The 16,400-nt window shown below is 51.7% G+C and overlaps 1 protein-coding gene across 1 annotated transcript; it reads left to right on the forward strand.

Moving 5' to 3' along the window:
- Positions 1-479: 479 nt before the first annotated feature.
- On the forward strand, positions 480-7,652 carry OSR1 (odd-skipped related transciption factor 1). Its single transcript, XM_011971423.1, has 3 exons — positions 480-793; positions 5,260-5,956; positions 6,727-7,652. Exons 2-3 carry the CDS (start codon positions 5,292-5,294, stop codon positions 6,860-6,862), a joined length of 801 nt encoding a protein of 266 aa, XP_011826813.1. The 5' UTR covers positions 480-793; positions 5,260-5,291; the 3' UTR covers positions 6,863-7,652.
- The last annotated feature ends 8,748 nt before the right edge of the window (positions 7,653-16,400 follow it).

A 16,400-nucleotide genomic window follows, 5' to 3' on the forward strand; every position in this document is an offset into this window, starting at 1 on the left:
TCGGGGTCTGCTGCCTCTGGAAAGAGATTCTGGGAGGAAGGCGACTCTGTCAGGCGCCAAAGTGCATTGAAACCCAAGCCGCGGTGTGAGGATCCCGGTGCACAGAGCTACAGCCCCTCCCTCCCTCTCTTCTCCCAGAGAGCACGGGCTGTGTCCTAGGAGTCCAAGTATAGGACCTCGAAACGTGCGGTGCCAGCCCGCTCTCATCTGCTAGGGACCGTTTCCTCCAGCGCGCCAGGCGTGCCCCTCTGGACCTAAAAAGGCAGAAGGGGTCGCGTGGGACTGAAGAGGAGGGGACGCAGGTTGGGAGAGGCCGGGTCCAAGCGAGTGCAGCTGCCAAAGTCTGCTGCCCGGGTCAGCAAAAACTTTGTCTTTCATTGCGCAGGCGCATGGCAGGGTTGGGGGGCAGGGGAGGGAGGAGAGGAATCCTGAGGCAAGGGGCGGGGGTGGGGGTGGTGGAGGAGGGAGGGTGGTGGATTAAAATAAGTAGGCGGCTCGGTGCTAAGGGATGAGTGAGTCGGAGCTCGGCCTCTCCCCGGCACGTTCTCAGCTGCTCCTGGTTCAGACCCAGCGAGGGAGCTGCGAGCGAGGCTCACCATCCCGGGCGGGCAGGACCCGGGGCTGCTGAGCGCTCGCTCCCGCGTGTCCGACGCTTAGAGTCCCCGCGGCAGGAGAGGAGTAGGGACTCTAGAGCTCCAGGGGCGCCTGTGGGCTCCAGCGCCTCCGGCTTCCCCAGTTCCCTTCAGCTAAAGCCCCAGAGACGTGCTCAGCCCCGGGACCTCTGCGGAACAAGGTAATTGCAGTCCTGGGCGCCCGGGCTCAGCAAGGCGAATGCGGGCAGGACTCCCAGGTTCCTTGTCACTGCGCGGCGGGTGTCTCCTCTCTCTCAATGCCCCCAAGGAAGCTCTTGACAGATGAATGCTGCAGGACTTTTGTGAAAGTGAGAGCAGGGTGGTTGGGGGTGCTGGCTCAGGACTTCCCGCGCGGGGTCCTCGGTCTCTGACCGCCGGGGATTGAGGGGGCGGGCCTCAGCTACTGCCGCCAGCCCTCCCGGCTGTGCGGAATCCCGGGCGAGGTGCCCACGGACTTTGAAAGTCAATATGCGGGCCCCCTTTAAGAAACCAGAGCAACTTCAGCGGGCACAAACTTTCCCGGGACGCGCTCCTATCTCTGGCTGACGCCTCGGCTGACGAAGAAGGAAGGGAGAGGGAGTGAATGGCCACAGCCGCAGCCGACCGCGCCAGGGACAGGTGCATGCCCCAGCCCGGTAGCGCTTTCGTTCAAGTTTGTCTTTTGAGGAGTTGCGCTCTGGTATGAGGCCGACTAGACCCGAGAGCGCAGGGCCGCGAGTCTGAACCCCGCCTGGCACTTGCGCTCTGACTTAGGGATATTCTCCATAGGATGATTGCTCTGTGTAGTCAAGGCCTGGAGCGGAACCCTTGATTGTCCTGGTGCAGGGAGGCAATGCTGTGGGGCGCAAGGACTGCTTTCCACTTCGAGACTCAAACACAGCACTAGTGGAAACTCTGTGGAGCCGCAGTGTCTCCGGGCTGGGGACTGGAAAAGTTCTGTTACTCCCCTGACTGTCAGCTAATCCAGCCGTCAGGATAGAAAGAAGGGGAAAGGGGTGAGGGCCTGCCTCCTGAACTAATTTTTCCTCCGTATTGTCTCGGATAAGAATGAAAAACCACGTTTAGTCCTTTTTCAGCAGCTCAGGCAGTAGCGGGTTGGGCTCTCAGTGTGTAAAGTAGCCGCGAGGGTTTCTTTGTTGCCACAATTTGGTAAATTTCACCCAGACTAAGAGCTGCGCATTGGCTCTGGGGAACAAAACCACGTGCAAGGCTAGGTGTCCCAGCTTCACAGCCCCCTAGGGAAGAGAAGGGCTGGAGGGGACTAGCAGCGACCGGCGGCGGGTAGATGTTCCATCCCAGGCTCCTCGAGGTAACTGCTGTTTTATTAAGATTGGGGAATGGATCGCCGAGGACGCAGAGGACATTTAAGTGCAGCCGGATGGCCGCCTTACCGATGGGTTCGTTAGATCTCGTTTGTTGGGAGAATGCTACAGAAGTATCCGGTGCGGTCAGTCCTCTTCACAGGGGTCCGGACGCCTGTCACCACTCATTGGAGATTCGATGTCAAGGCTGATTTTCTTGGGTTTCTTCTGGGCTCCCCCAGGCGCAAGCTCGTGGAGTTCGCTCCCATCCTCATTAATGCAAGCAGTTAACTTGCTCACGCTCAATTAGCCCCAAATAAACCACTTTAATAGACTCTGCACACTTCATTAATGCCCGGCATAGGACTGGCGGCAGACCTGGGATTGGCGCTCCACCGCGCGAGGAGCGCGAGTGCCCGCACTGCGCAGGGACCCGGGATCCCGTGCGCGAATTGCCTCTGCTGTGCGTGGTCGGGTCCCCTTATTCTTTCCCCCAGGTCCCGAGGCCCAAGCTGTTTGAGGAATGGATGCTTAGCCCGGGGAAGGGTTTTCCATCCTGTGTTTAAAGATCGAAAGTATTTGCCCCGGGGTTCCGGAGCCCAAGGGGTTGGGGGCTCGCTCATCCTTTCTGACTGGAGGGGCTAGGGTGAGACTGTTTTTCTGTTAGCTGACCTCCTGAAACCGGATCGTGCTTTCGGCCCATTCTTGATACTAGTGTAAAGAGCCACGTTTCGAACGAATTTCGTCTGGGGGAAAGTACTTGGCGGGAGCCTGGGGAGCCCTGGCTTCCGAATGATTCAGAAAACAAGGAACGGGCTGGGCCGCGGAAGAAAATAAATGTAGCGTTGGGGAAAACAAGATCGGGCAGATAGCCCGGAAAGGTTGGCTCCCAGGAACCATTATAGCTGCAAGCATTCCCCCTTCCCGGCACCCCCTACGGAGCCCAAGACGGCTCCGGTCTTGGCTCCCAGGAAGAAGGCGAGGAAAGGCCTAGCGAGGTTGGTGGTTTCTCCCACCCAGGCACGCAGCGGGTTCGGACTAGTGTGCAGCCCAGAGTCCCACAGCCACGGCCGCTGGCTTGGCCTTGGATAAGCCAAGCACCCAGAGGAGCAGGAGGAGGCCTTCGCGGCGCCCATTGGGCTCTGGGACCCAGAGATGAGGATCTGATTTCCAGCGCCTGGAAGGGAAGAAGAGGTGACAGCAATTCAAAGAGCCCTCATCTCCCCTAAGTCCAGACCGACCTTTGAAGTTAGCGAGGCTTCTCCTCCTTCCCCTTCCCCTTACCCAACCCAAATGGGTACCAGCTTCCTCTCTGGCCCAATTTGAATTTTATTTCTCCTTGTGTCCGAGCTCTGGGATAGTCTCAGTTTGTCCCGGGCACGACCCGAACTTGGCTTGGCGCAGTAGAGATGACCGTTGCTGAAGCCACGGCGCTGCCGGCGGGACCAGCGCTCTGCTTCAGAGGCCAGATCATGCAGATACTGTGCCTCCTCTCGCCCTGAGGCTAAACTCATTGCAGCAGTTTGTATCCGAGTGCTAATTTAAACTGCGCAGGCAAATCGCTGCCAGCTCATGGTGTTTTTACGCCCCATTCCCAGGAAGTCCTCTTTCCTTAGGTCCCACCACACAGCCAGTGGCTCCCTTGCCAGCTTCCAGGAGAAAAGGTTTTCCTGGGTCAACATTGTCCTCATACCTCCTGGGAAAAGGCACTGCACATCCCTGGACAGAGCCAGGCTTTGAAAGCCTCGCTGCAGCGAAAGGTAGAGGAGTCTATGCCTGGGCCTTGCCCTGGGCTGAGGGTCAGCTCAACCTGGGGAGGGGGCACACCAAACTAGGGAGCAGAGCAGACGCCAATGCATCCCAGGGAAAGGAAATTACTCCATGTTAGAGGAAATGACCTAGGAAGAGGAGAGTAATGAAGGGTAAAGGAAGAAGTCAACAGCAGGGGATTGAGGCTGGGCAAGAGAGAAGGGAGTCCCAAGGACCCTGCTGTGACAACGACTTCTTAAGTAGCCCCAAGCTAAGAGCCAGGAGTTCAGTGCTTGGGCTTCCCAAGGCTCCCTGACAGTTTAGACTTTGCTCACCCTGTTCTTTCCTCCACTGGACACATCTGAGTTAGGAGTGTCTGGGAGGTAGAGATGAAAAGCATTTTCGCAGAGCTCAGATGTCTCCATGGAGGCTGGAGACCATGGCCAAGAAGGTCTGGAGATGCCAGCCCCTGGTCACTTCAGTGTGGCTTTCCTCTGGCCTTGCTCAAGCTCTCCGACCTTGCAGTTGGAGGTACATAGACCACAGGAATGGAGGCCTGGCCTCAGTGTTCTTGCCTATAGGCATACCCACCTGCCCAGGGCTCACCACACACAAGAACATGCTGACAACCCAAAGACCCAACTCCCTTTTTCTTTGGGGGAGTGAGGGCACTAATGCCCCCTTGTTTGTTACTGCAATTGTTTGACAGAGTAAATGAATGTGGATATTAGCACCCTCCTTGAAAGCAAAGTGGTCCCCAAGGGCTAAGGCAAGGCAGAGAATCAGTCCATAAGCAGCTTCAGAGAGTGAAGCCAACAGATTTCACTTATATTAAGGCAGGGAAGCAGATTTAAGGTCAAAGTTGAGGGTTTTGAGGAGAAAGATGACAGGGCTTCTGGAAGCCAAATCGAAGGTCAGCCAGAAGACCTTAATGAACGGGAGCCAGGAGGTGCATGCATTTGTGTGTCTGTGTATGTGTGTTGTCTGTGAGGCTCTTCATGGATGCTATGTGATCGTGTGTGTGTGAGATGCAGGAGTTACTGCATTTTTCTTTAAAGTCAGTGTTGTGCTATAAAACACTGGTTGTCCCAGTCTTTGCACCTTGTCAGTTCTGCCTCAGAATGTGTGAATCTGCGTGTGCATTTCTGTGTTTATCTGCAAATGAATGTGTAAGTGTGTTCCCCAGCTCCTGTTATCTTTGCAGGAGATTGTGATTCTGTGTTGACCCAAGCTTACCTGGCTGTCAGTTTCTACAGGACAGGCAGTTTCCCTGTGCTTGTTTTTTTTCTCAGTGTCTTGTATACAGTAGACCCTTCCCTCTATCAAGCTGTGTGACTCTGCCAGAGGCCATTTGGAGGAAGCCCTCAGACCAAAGAGGGTTCTGAAAAGAGGGCTCCCCTGCACTTACATTTCCACCTTCTTTGTGAGGGCAGTGGGTTTTGGGAATGGGGTCTTAGACTCTTAGCTCCTGCGCTGGTTGTGAGGAGAGGGTGTGGCTGGGCTGCAATTCAGGAGTAAGGCGACCTACGCTGAACTTCTTTATTCCTCTCCACGCCCCTGCCTTCTTTTCTTTGCAGATCCGGATTGAGAAGCCAGTGCCACTGCCGAAATGGGCAGCAAAACCTTACCGGCGCCGGTGCCCATCCACCCTTCCCTGCAGCTCACCAACTACTCCTTCCTTCAGGCAGTGAACGGCCTGCCCACAGTGCCTTCGGACCATCTGCCCAACCTGTATGGTTTCAGCGCGTTGCACGCTGTGCACCTGCATCAGTGGACGCTGGGCTATCCGGCCATGCACTTGCCACGCTCTTCTTTCTCCAAAGTGCCGGGCACCGTGTCCAGCTTGGTGGACGCGCGCTTCCAGCTGCCCACCTTTCCCTGGTTCCCTCATGTCATTCAACCCAAGCCCGAGATCACCGCTGGAGGCAGCGTTCCAGCGCTCAAGACCAAGCCGCGCTTTGATTTCGCCAACCTGGCCTTGGCCGCAACGCAAGAAGATCCGGCCAAGCTTGGCCGCGGGGAGGGCCCAGGCTCCCCTGCGGGTGGGCTGGGTGCCCTCCTAGATGTGACCAAGCTGTCTCCAGAAAAGAAACCCACAAGGGGACGTCTGCCTTCCAAGACCAAGAAGGAGTTCGTCTGCAAGTTCTGTGGCCGCCACTTCACCAAGTCCTACAACCTACTTATCCATGAGCGGACACACACCGACGAGCGGCCCTACACCTGTGACATCTGCCACAAAGCCTTCCGGAGGCAAGACCACCTACGGGACCACAGGTGCGGCACTGCGCGTGGCCCAAGAGAGAGCTCTCTGCCTCTGGCCTCACCATCTTCCTCCCTAACGAGGTTCTTGAGACCCCCTACTGGCTCCAAACCTCTAGAGCTTCAGGGAATTCTTTAAAATCAAGAAAGAAAGCCTAGGAGACCCAGGGTTAGGTTTTGGAGCATGGGTTCAGGAAATGTAGGAATAAACAGGACCCAAGATTAAGTGAGGTCTCTGTGAGCTCCAGACAAGCACACAGCTTCCTCCGCCCCACTTCCTCCATTTTCAGGGGTGTCCAATAGAAGTTTCTGCCATGAAGGAAATGTGACATGTGACACATGTGACAGTTAAGTATTTGAAATGTAATAGTGCACCTGAGAAACTAATTTAGTTTTATTTAATTTTAAGTAATATTAATTTTAATAAGCACACATGCTAGCGGCTACCATCTTCGACAGTGCAGGTCGAGCAAATTGTCCGACCCCAGCTCCCTTTACTCATCGTCAGTGTTGACCTTATAAGGAGGCCAAGTTTGCCCCTCTTGCCCACCAGCACGGCACCTTAAACAGGTGGCTGAACCTGTTTAAGGATCAGACTTTGCTAAAGCATCTCCTTCACCTCCCCACTGCATCCCCAATCAACATTTTGTCCCATCCACACTTGGTACTGACTATACACTTTTCCTTTGAGGGCAAGTGCCCCATAGCAGTGGGAGGGGATCTTGGGCAACTGTTTATAACATTGCATCATTTTGCAAGTATGAACTCTCTGTTTCTGCCCTCAGATATATTCACTCCAAAGAGAAGCCCTTCAAGTGTCAAGAGTGCGGGAAAGGATTCTGCCAGTCCAGGACTCTCGCTGTCCACAAGACGCTACACTCACAGGTGAAGGAGCTCAAAACCTCCAAGATCAAATGCTAAACAGAGCCTCTGGGTCACAAGGACCCTGGGCCCAGTGGCCCTCTCCTCCAGAGGGACCAGAAGCCTGACTCTGGCGGGCAGCGGGAGAGGCGCTCGCTTGGGACCTTCCACCTCTCCAACATTGTCCCCTGGGTCCCTGGCGCACGCGGCACTTCAGAGCCCCGCCCGGGGCCGCGACCCCGACCGTCCCGGCTGCTCCCCTAGGACGCGGCTAAACTCTTGGCCAAAAGGCGGTACTCACGTGGTGGAAGGGAAACTGCATTAAGAAAAGAACGAAAGCTCCGCGGAGCCGCAGCGGCGCCTCTCCCAGAAGTATTACTTTTTCTATTGTTATTTTATACGTTTTCTTTTTTATTTTTGTCTTTGACCATATAAGCTTGTAACTCTGACTGCAGAGAGTGAGGGGTGAGGGGAGAGGCAAGGAAGTCCTTAGCACTGGCAGCTCCCACCTCCTCCTCCCGCCCCTGCCCCCTCCCCCGGAGCCTGCAAAAGTGTAATCCCTGTATCTGCTTCAGCCTCCCGCCCCAGGGACCGCGGGACAGGAGCGCCCCCTCCTAGCTCTTGCGGCTCAGCCCGCGTCCGTGGGCTCCGGGACTCGGACAGCAGGGCGGGGACCTCAGGCCTGGGTCTGCAGGGGGCCTGGCCTCCGCTGCCGCGACACTACGAGGGAGCAGCCAGCCAGGAGCCGGGCGTTATATTGCGATTGGCACTTTATGCTGACCATCGGTAACGGACATTTATCACTGGAGTTTTTTTTTAAACTAATAAATAAACGGTTATTTTACAGGCATTGCAGGATAGGTAATTTCCCTCCTAAACGCAGGAAACCGGGTGGATCCTCTCTTTGAGAGGACCACGTTTCTCTGCTGGAGGCCAGCGTGTCCCCCTCCTACCACCCCGTCGTATTAGGATGACAGGGCTGAGATGGGTGGAGAAACGTTCTCTCTCCCGGGTAGGTCTGCCTCTGCCCCACCGTGTATTGATTTTCTTACTTTTCTGCTCCGCCTCGGGGATAGGGTCTCAGTCTTCCCACTCCTCACCTCTAAAGGGCTGTGAGTTTACGAAGAACCTAATGCTGAGGGCAGAACACCGCCCGTGAGAAATCCCAGATTCTCTGGGTGCTGAGACAGCGTCTCTGAGTGCTGAGATCGCTTAGGGTGCAAGAAGAGAAGAGAATGTCGTTCCCCACCCCAACCGAAGGCCTCCCTCCTGGCCTCTGGCTTTGGGGTGGGAAAGACTCGCCCTCACAGAGCCTCAGAGCTGTACTGTTTCCTGTTCCCCGGGTCTCAACAGTCGGGTGCAAATACACAATGACCGCTGCCTCCCAGGAACCCCAAACCAACATCACTCCCTCCCTTAGGATCCCTCAGACACCATTCTCTGCTTGGGACTTGATCTCTCCTAGGATCGTGGCTCTACAACCGCGAAGATTCCCTACAATTTTAAAGCCTTGTCAGGAATGGTGGGGGCGGGCGCCCTGGGAGGCCCGGGACGCTTAGGAGGAGAAATTCGAGTCCGCCCTCCATAAGCTGAACCTTCCCTGGGGTGTCTAATTTTCCCACAATTAGAAGCCAGGCCTCCGGGGCTCTCCTCCTTGGGGCGAGGCGGAGCTCCCCCAGCTCCGGCGCCCTGACCGCCGGACTGCGCAGGCGGTGGCGCCCGCGGCCTTTCCCAAGCGCAGGATGGCCTCTCCAGCTTCAGCGCCCGGAGCGCGGCGGCCGCGGATGACAACTGGACTATAAGCTTCCCTGCTGCAGGGACCAAAAATCCCAGCCTCAAGCCGGGCCCTGCTGGCTGAGAAAGCGGCAGGGGATGAAGGAGTTAAAACGCTCTCGGCTTTCACCGCCCCATCCCCACCTCCTCCGGGAACGCTCCTGGGTCCTGTGCGGCCTAGAACTTCGAGGCCCGGGAACCCAACTGGGCACTGAGTGAGTCTGACCCTGCCGGCGCGGACCAGTTCTGGCCTCCACGCTCAGAGCCGCGCTGCCCCCTGCTGGCCAGCCCTGGAGGGGCGGCCCAGGACTCGGCATCTCAAGGGGTCTTGCCCGCAACCTCGCGAAACCGCCAAGCATCTATGTGTTTGGTTCCAAAACCTTGACTGGCCCCAGGACCCACTGCGGATGAGGGGCAGAGAGCTGCCGAGTCTGGTCTGGTCTGAGGGATCTTCATTAGTTGGACACTATCCCAGTCCTTCTTCCGTGCAGTTCACAAGGTCGCGCGCGGCCCAGAATTATGCCCCCATTCCTGAGAACTGGGGCCTCTGAGTGCGTGGAAGTGGGGTTAGCCAGTAGGTTTGGGGTGGTAGGTAGACGGTCTGGGCCCAAGAGGCGCACGCAGGTTGTGGTGTGGTTCGTGTCTGACCATAGCTTGTACTAGGGCCAACTGCAGAAGCCTCGTTGGTTCCTCTATGAAGCCCCACGAGGCTGTGGGCCGTGGTTGCTCCAAAACAACCAGAGTGCATGGGTGCGCGCGCGCGCGCGCGCGCGCGCACACACACACACACACACACACACACACGGCGCCCTTCCTAGTCCCTTGGCTCTTTCTGGGATGCTATCCTTGGGGTTGTCTATGGCTGCTCTTCCCTAGCCCCTGACATCCCTCCACCTCCCAGAACACATTATTCCACCTCCCTGAACACTAAGCCTCTGCAGTTTCCGGGGCCTCAGGACGTTATAAATACGGTGAAATGGGGAGGTTTCCCAGCCATGTTAATCCTTTTTGGGTCACCCCACCTCCAGCACTGTGAAACCCCTCCCAGTACAAGTCCTGCAACTGAATGTCAGTATCAAGTGTGCATCCCCAAAATAACAGATTTCCAGTGCAGAATTTTAAATTGGAGGTGGGAAATGGAGGGTGGGACAGGGTGATGCGCAGCAACTCCCTGGCCCTCTCAGAATGCCTCTATTTGCTCTACTGATGTTTGCTGTTATCCTGGTGGACTCAGATATCACGTCTCACTGCAGCTTGCTCTAGTGATTCAGAGGCTGTGCAGAAACAGCAACTACAGGTGGAAAGACCAGCTGGGCCTGTGGGCCATCTGACCCCATCCAGGCTACAATTCCCAAGTGATGTGGTTGATTGATGTGGTTGGAAACTAGTGCCCCAGTTTCCTGCTCATACTCAGTGTGGCTTGCACAAAAAATGCAATTGAGCGGGTCAAAAATGCTGGGTGAATTTTCTTGCCTGCCCCAAATTTTCCCCCAGTACATCTCTAGAAAGTCCCAGCTCTCGTCTCGTCTCTGGACCCCCATCACAATAAGATTCGTTGTCCCAGTGACTGTCTCTGGCGCTCAGCGTTGCTGGGGCTGTTTTTCAGGAGAAAAAGAGGCCGATGGTGCTGGCCAGGTGGAGTTCAGCTGGGGCCCTTATCAAAGCTGCCAGGCCTGTAGTTTTTGTGTACGGATGGGGAAGCTATCTGGCCTAGGACAGCCTCTTGGGCAGGGAGGGCGGAAGGTGCCAGAGATCCTGGGCACAGCTCTGACTGCCAGATGCTGTCTCTGGGAAGATATCAGGTGCGTCCTGGGAAAAGAACAGCTTGCAGGAGCTTCTTCCTAGGAGACAGTGTTTCAGGTTCTACCTTCTCTTTCCAGAATGTAGTTAGGGGTTAGGGACCCACTAAAAAACGTTTTCCCACGTACTTCCTTGCCGCGGAACTCACTGCTCACATTGTGGGGAGGGAAGCAATGGGATGCTCTGGGGCTCCCTGACGTCACCTCAGCTCCAAGAACCTGAGGACCTGATGTCCTAAATCCCCTAGAATCTTGGTGTCCCCACAGCCGGCTCAAAAGAGTCCCGTCCCACCTCTCAGAGCGCTAAGCCTCTGTGACGTCATGGTCTCCTCCTGCAGACACTGTGACGTCACAGAGGCCTCGGGCTGCAGCATAAAGCTTGAATGAGGTCCACAGAGGCATTCCATTACGCAACTTCATGACGTCACAGATGGGCCCCGCCTCGGGCTAATATAGCCACACTTCTCGGCCCGGCCCCGCCCCGCCCCGCCCCGTGAATCAGCCCGTAGAGGCGCCAGGAATCGGTTCGTCCCCACCGACAGGATCCGCAGACCCGAAGCGTTGGCAGCTGTCCTGAGTGAAGGGCGGTGCCCTGCAGCGTCCTCTTCCTGAATCTGTGGTTTAGAGTGGTCTCCCTGCCCGCAGGGTTTCATGTCAGCATTTGCCAAGGCGTACTCGTCCCACCCACTTCTGCGCCCACTGTGGCCTCGCCCTCTTCGCCCAATGCGCAAGCGCCACGCGCAGGCGCAAAAAGAACTCGCAGGCCAGTGTTGCTGGTGCTGGAGTCCGGAAGCTGGCGGCGGTGCGTGGAAATCGTTGCGGAGTTCTGTGTTTTGCTTTTGGGGATCACAAACTCAGGGGCACACTGGCCTGGCGGGCGCATCCAACCGTTGGCGTATGTGTGGGCAGAAAATGCAGACAAGGAAGTGGGTGGCGCTGGGCTAATGCGGGCTGGAGCCCTTGACTTGGAGTGCCCAGTCCAGCGCCGAAGTCCTACGGAGGCTCCTGGGATCTGAGCGGGAGGGGGTGGCGCGGCGGGCCCTATCCTAGGCCAGAAAGTCCGCTGCGGTCCCAGCCCTTTTGGGCAGGCTCTCTGAAGTCGAGGTCTCAGACGGTCTTCAGCCCGGTCTCCCACTGCACCCGTTCATCCCGACTTTCTGGGCCGTCTCTAGAGCCCAGTTGGTAGTTGGGCCCAGTTGGCATATGTTTCAGATGAAAAATTCGCTACAGACTTGCGATGCTAGATTGGGGTCAAATCTCATGTCAGTGGCAGAGGAAGAATTCGAAGCTGTGCTTTCATTGAGGGAAAGGGCCAGAAGACCCAGCTCTAGCTTTTTCTGACAAGCACAAGTTTTGGGGAAGTCCCTGTGCTTCACTGAGCCTCAGTTTTCTTCCTATAATAGGGGTAGGGCTTTTCCTACCTACCTCATTCACTTTATGTAGAGGTAAAAGTCATACACATTTTGCCAATAATGTATTCACTGCTTGAACCAAGAACTGTGCCCTAATGTGTTGTAGAACAACTTTGGCATGTATGAAGGCCTTGTAAATGATGATGATGATGACGCTTAGAAATACTTCTCAGCATTTTACGTAGCCTGCCTCCCAACCTGCTTTATTCCCAGGAGAGACCACCCCCATCTTTATTATAACAGCGCGATCCTGAAATGAAATGAGAGAGGGAGAATATCACTGAACTGGTGGCCTTCTTGAAAACTCCGGGAAAAAGCCTTTTTCAATGACATAGGGACCAATGGATTAATCAGTTCACAAATTGTTATGTTTGATTGGGAAGATGTGTCATGGCCCTATGTCAAACTCACCACGTGTTTATGGAACCCAGGGAGTTAAAAAACAACCTGTGGCGACTGAGGTGTGGAGCTGGGGAAGGAGCCGATGTATGTATGTGGCAAGTGTGATGGCATAGATAAGGACATGCTTAAACACAGGCTTGCAGAGTGGAAGACCCCTTGTGGATTTGTGCTTTCTTATGATTGATTGATTGAAACAAGGTCTCCCTCAGTTGCCTAGGCTGGATTGCAGTGGTGCAATCAGGACTCATTGCATCCTCAACCTCCCCGGCTCAAGCAGTCCTCCCACCCCAGCCTCCTGAATAGCAAGGCTACAGGCGTGTGCCACCACGTCTGGTAATTTTTTCTACTTTTTTGTGTAGAGACGAACTCTTGCTATGTTGCTTAGACTGGTCTTGAACTCCTGGGCTCAAGTGATCCTCCCACCTTGGCCTTCCAAAGTGCTGGGATTACAGGCGTGAGGCACCATGCCTGACCCATTTGTTTTCTTTGACTTGTGCTAGAGCATCCTAGCCTGAAGAAAAAGTGGCCACACAATGTTCTTTATGTGGACTTCTGCAGGAATGTTCCTCTCACCCAGTCACTCCAGTCCTGGCAATTTGCTGCCATTTTTTTGGTCGTTTTTCCTGGCTAAGGCTAGTTCCAGCCCCAGAGATTAGAATATGAAAGGATTAACCCCCCCCCTTCCCCAAATGAGATGGAAGGATGAATGAGTTGAAAGTTTTTGTTTCCCTTTTCCAAACACTGAGCTGGCCCTCATCAGTGCAGCTGTCTCTGGGGATGTATAAAGCATAATTAATACATTTTAAATGTTTGGTTTGAACTTTTTTTGCTAGTAAGATAAGATAAGGAGTTTTTGTCATGACAAGGAAAGGGATGGATTTCTTTCTATCGTTTGCAGGAGTGGGTACCACTTGGAGCCTTTAGGTAGACAGTTGCATGAGATGAGAAACTTTATAGGGGGCGTGGAAGAAAGCCAGTGGAGATGGGGAAGGAATGGCTAGACTCTTTACCTTCCAGACAACCAGAGGGGAAAAATGAACTTCCAGAGAATTTGGGTTTGCCTTAAATATTGAAATTTGCTTGGGAGTTTGGTCCACTTCTTATTAACCTGGGTCCAGAACTGAATGTCTGTGCAGTCAGAGCTCAAAATTGCTTTGGTATCTTACAGTACACATAGCATTTCCCTGTTGGTATACGGTAGACCAAGAACCAGAGCATGTGCGGTGCTAGAGCCATCAGGAGTAGTCTCTATGGCCTTACCATTGGAGAAATCATTGGACACTGAAATATTTGAGCAGGGACACTGTAAGATGGGTGGAAATACTAGAAGAGTTATTATTATCAGAGGGATCTATGTATCCATAAGATCCATATTTTTAATTATAATGTTCATGTCTTCTATATTCTTTTCAATGTCTTAATTTCTTTGCCTGTTAATTGCTAGCTGACACTTCAGTGTGTATTAAAAACCCCCGCCATGATGGTGGAACTGTCATTTTCTTATTGTAGTTCCATCAAAGATATATAAGCTATATATAAATATATACATAGATACATAAATTATATATATGTACACACGTATGACTGTTTAAGCTATTTACATTTATTGTGATGTATATATTGCTGTTATATTCTCCCATCTCACTTTATGTTTCTAGTTGTCCATCTGTTTTAATGGCCCTTTTCTGATGTCCTCTGATTAAAATCATAAACTTCTGCTTAATTTCCTTTGTAGTTACTCTTGAATGTTTAATATGTTTACTTAGCTTAAAGTCTCAATCAGTAACATCACTTACCTTCTTACTAATATAATACATATGGCAACTTCAGTCACACCTGACGAAGATCTCAGTTTACATGTCCCCCAAAATTCATTAGGCTCTTTACCCTCACCACCCTTCTCACCACTCCTGTGCCTTGGCTGCTCACCTAAGGGGCATTGCTTCCTTTGAATTTTCAGTGGCTGCATGGAAGACCAGCTTATCCTTGAGTTCAGCCTGACCATGCTTATGTTTGTCTCTCCATGACAGTCAGCAATACTCTTGGGGACTCAGTGTGGCAGTTGAAACAATGGCAGGGGCTGGGGCTTTACCTCTGTGGGAAGGGTATGAAACATTGCTAGGGCTTCTCAGCCAGAAAGCTGGGCAAGCTTTTGCCCCTAGCAAAGCATAAGTTTTATTTTAATTGTCATAAGTGTGTATTTAACTGGGCCAAGGAGGATTGGAAGTGCTAGGGAAAGCATTCAGTTGTAATATATTCCTTCAGGTTTACCCCCAAATGTTTTAATTTGGAAATTTCCAAGCATATAGAAAAATTCAAAGAATTTTATGGTGAGCATCCGCAGAATTGATTTAAGTTTATCCTCCTTGGGGTTTTCTCAGATTCCTAATCTGTAGGTTTATGCCTTTTTTCATATTTGAAAATGTTTCAGCCAATTACCCACCACCTAGATTTCATAATTGATCTTTTACTATACTTGCTTTATCACACATTCATACATCAATCTATCCTTCCAACATTTTTAAAAACAAAAATTTGCAAACATATAGAATAATGGAAAGAATAGTACAAAAGACACCCTCAGATTATCCTCATAGAGTCGATAATTGATAATGTTTTATTCTATTTGTTTCCCTCTCCGTCTTTCTCTCTGAATCATTTGAAAGTCAGTTCCAGACTTCATTATATTTCATCCCTAAATATTTGAGCACATATCTCTTAGAAATAAAGACGTTATCCTACATAACCACATTATTATAACACTAAAGAAAATTAACAATTTTATATCATTTCATGATCAAATGTTCCATCTGTATTTGTTTCTTCAAATTTTCCAACCTCTTGTATTTTTAAAAACCAGAAACCAATAAAACTTCTTACATTGCATTAGTCTTTAGTGTTTTTTAATCTAGAACAGTCACCTGTTTTAAAAATGTTTTTTGTTTTGAAATAATTATAGATTTACAGAAAATTACAGGGTGATTCCATATACACTTCACTCAGTTTCTCCCAGTGGTTAGTTACATCTTGCATGATGATAGTACAATATCATACCAGAAAATTGATATTGATACAATGAGTGTGTGTAGTGTTATGCTATTTTATCACATGTGTAGATTCCTGTAACCACCAATATAATCAAGATATGGAACTATTTCACTAGTTAAAACATTTTAACAGTTTGAGGAAAATGTGAAAACCTGACCTCCCTTTAAGCTCCTTTATCCTCCGTGTTTATGACATACTGGCTTTAAATATTTCTTCTACATACATTGAGATCCACATTACACAATGCTAAGTTTTTGCTTTGACCATCAAATGTAATTTAGAGAACTCAAGAGGAAAGATAAAGTTTATTGTATTTCACCATGTTTTTGCTTTTTCCATTGTTATTTTTTTCTTCCTGATGTTCCAAGTTTCCTTCTTTTATTATTTCCTGTTTTGAGAACTTACCTTCTTTAGCCATTCTTTTAGGGTAGGTATGCCGGTGACAAGTCCTTTTAGTTTTTCCTTCATCTGAGTATGTCTTTATTGCCCCTTCATTCTTGAAGGTTAATTTCACCAAGAATTCTGGGTTGACAGTTATTTTCTTTCAGCACTTGAAAAATGTTATTACTTCCTTCTGGCTTCCATGGTTGCTGGTCAGAAATCCACTGTCATATGAATTGCTTTTCTCCTATGCGTAAGGCGTCATTTTCCAATGCTGCCCTCCCCTCCCCTCCTGTCCCCTCCGCTCCTCTCCCCTCTCCTCCCCTCCCCGCCCTTCCCCTCCTTTTTGAGAGGAGTTTGGCTTCTTTCACCCAGGCTGGAGTGCAATGGTGTGATCTCAGCTCACTGCAACCTCTGCCTCCCAGGTTCAAGTGATTCTCCTGCCTCAGCCTCCCAAGCAGCTGAGATTACGGGCACCCGCCACCACGCCCGGCTAATTTTTGTATTTTTAGTAGAAACGTGTTTTCACCACGTTGGCCAGGCTGGTCTTGAACTCCTGACTTCAGGTAACACCCACCTCAGCCTCCCAAAGTGCTAGGATTACAGGCGTGAGCCACCGCGCCTGTCTTCCAGTACTGCTTTCAGATTACTTTCTTTGTCTTTAATTCTTCAATTTTCAGAAGTTTGAGTATGATGGTTCTTGGTATAAATTTCTCTCAGTTTTTCCTCCTCAGGGTGTTCTCAGATTTTTAAATCTGTGAGTTTATGCCTTTTTCCATATTT

Source organism: Mandrillus leucophaeus, unplaced genomic scaffold (assembly GCF_000951045.1).
Source record: "Mandrillus leucophaeus isolate KB7577 unplaced genomic scaffold, Mleu.le_1.0 Scaffold122, whole genome shotgun sequence".
Lineage (NCBI taxonomy): Eukaryota > Metazoa > Chordata > Mammalia > Primates > Cercopithecidae > Mandrillus > Mandrillus leucophaeus.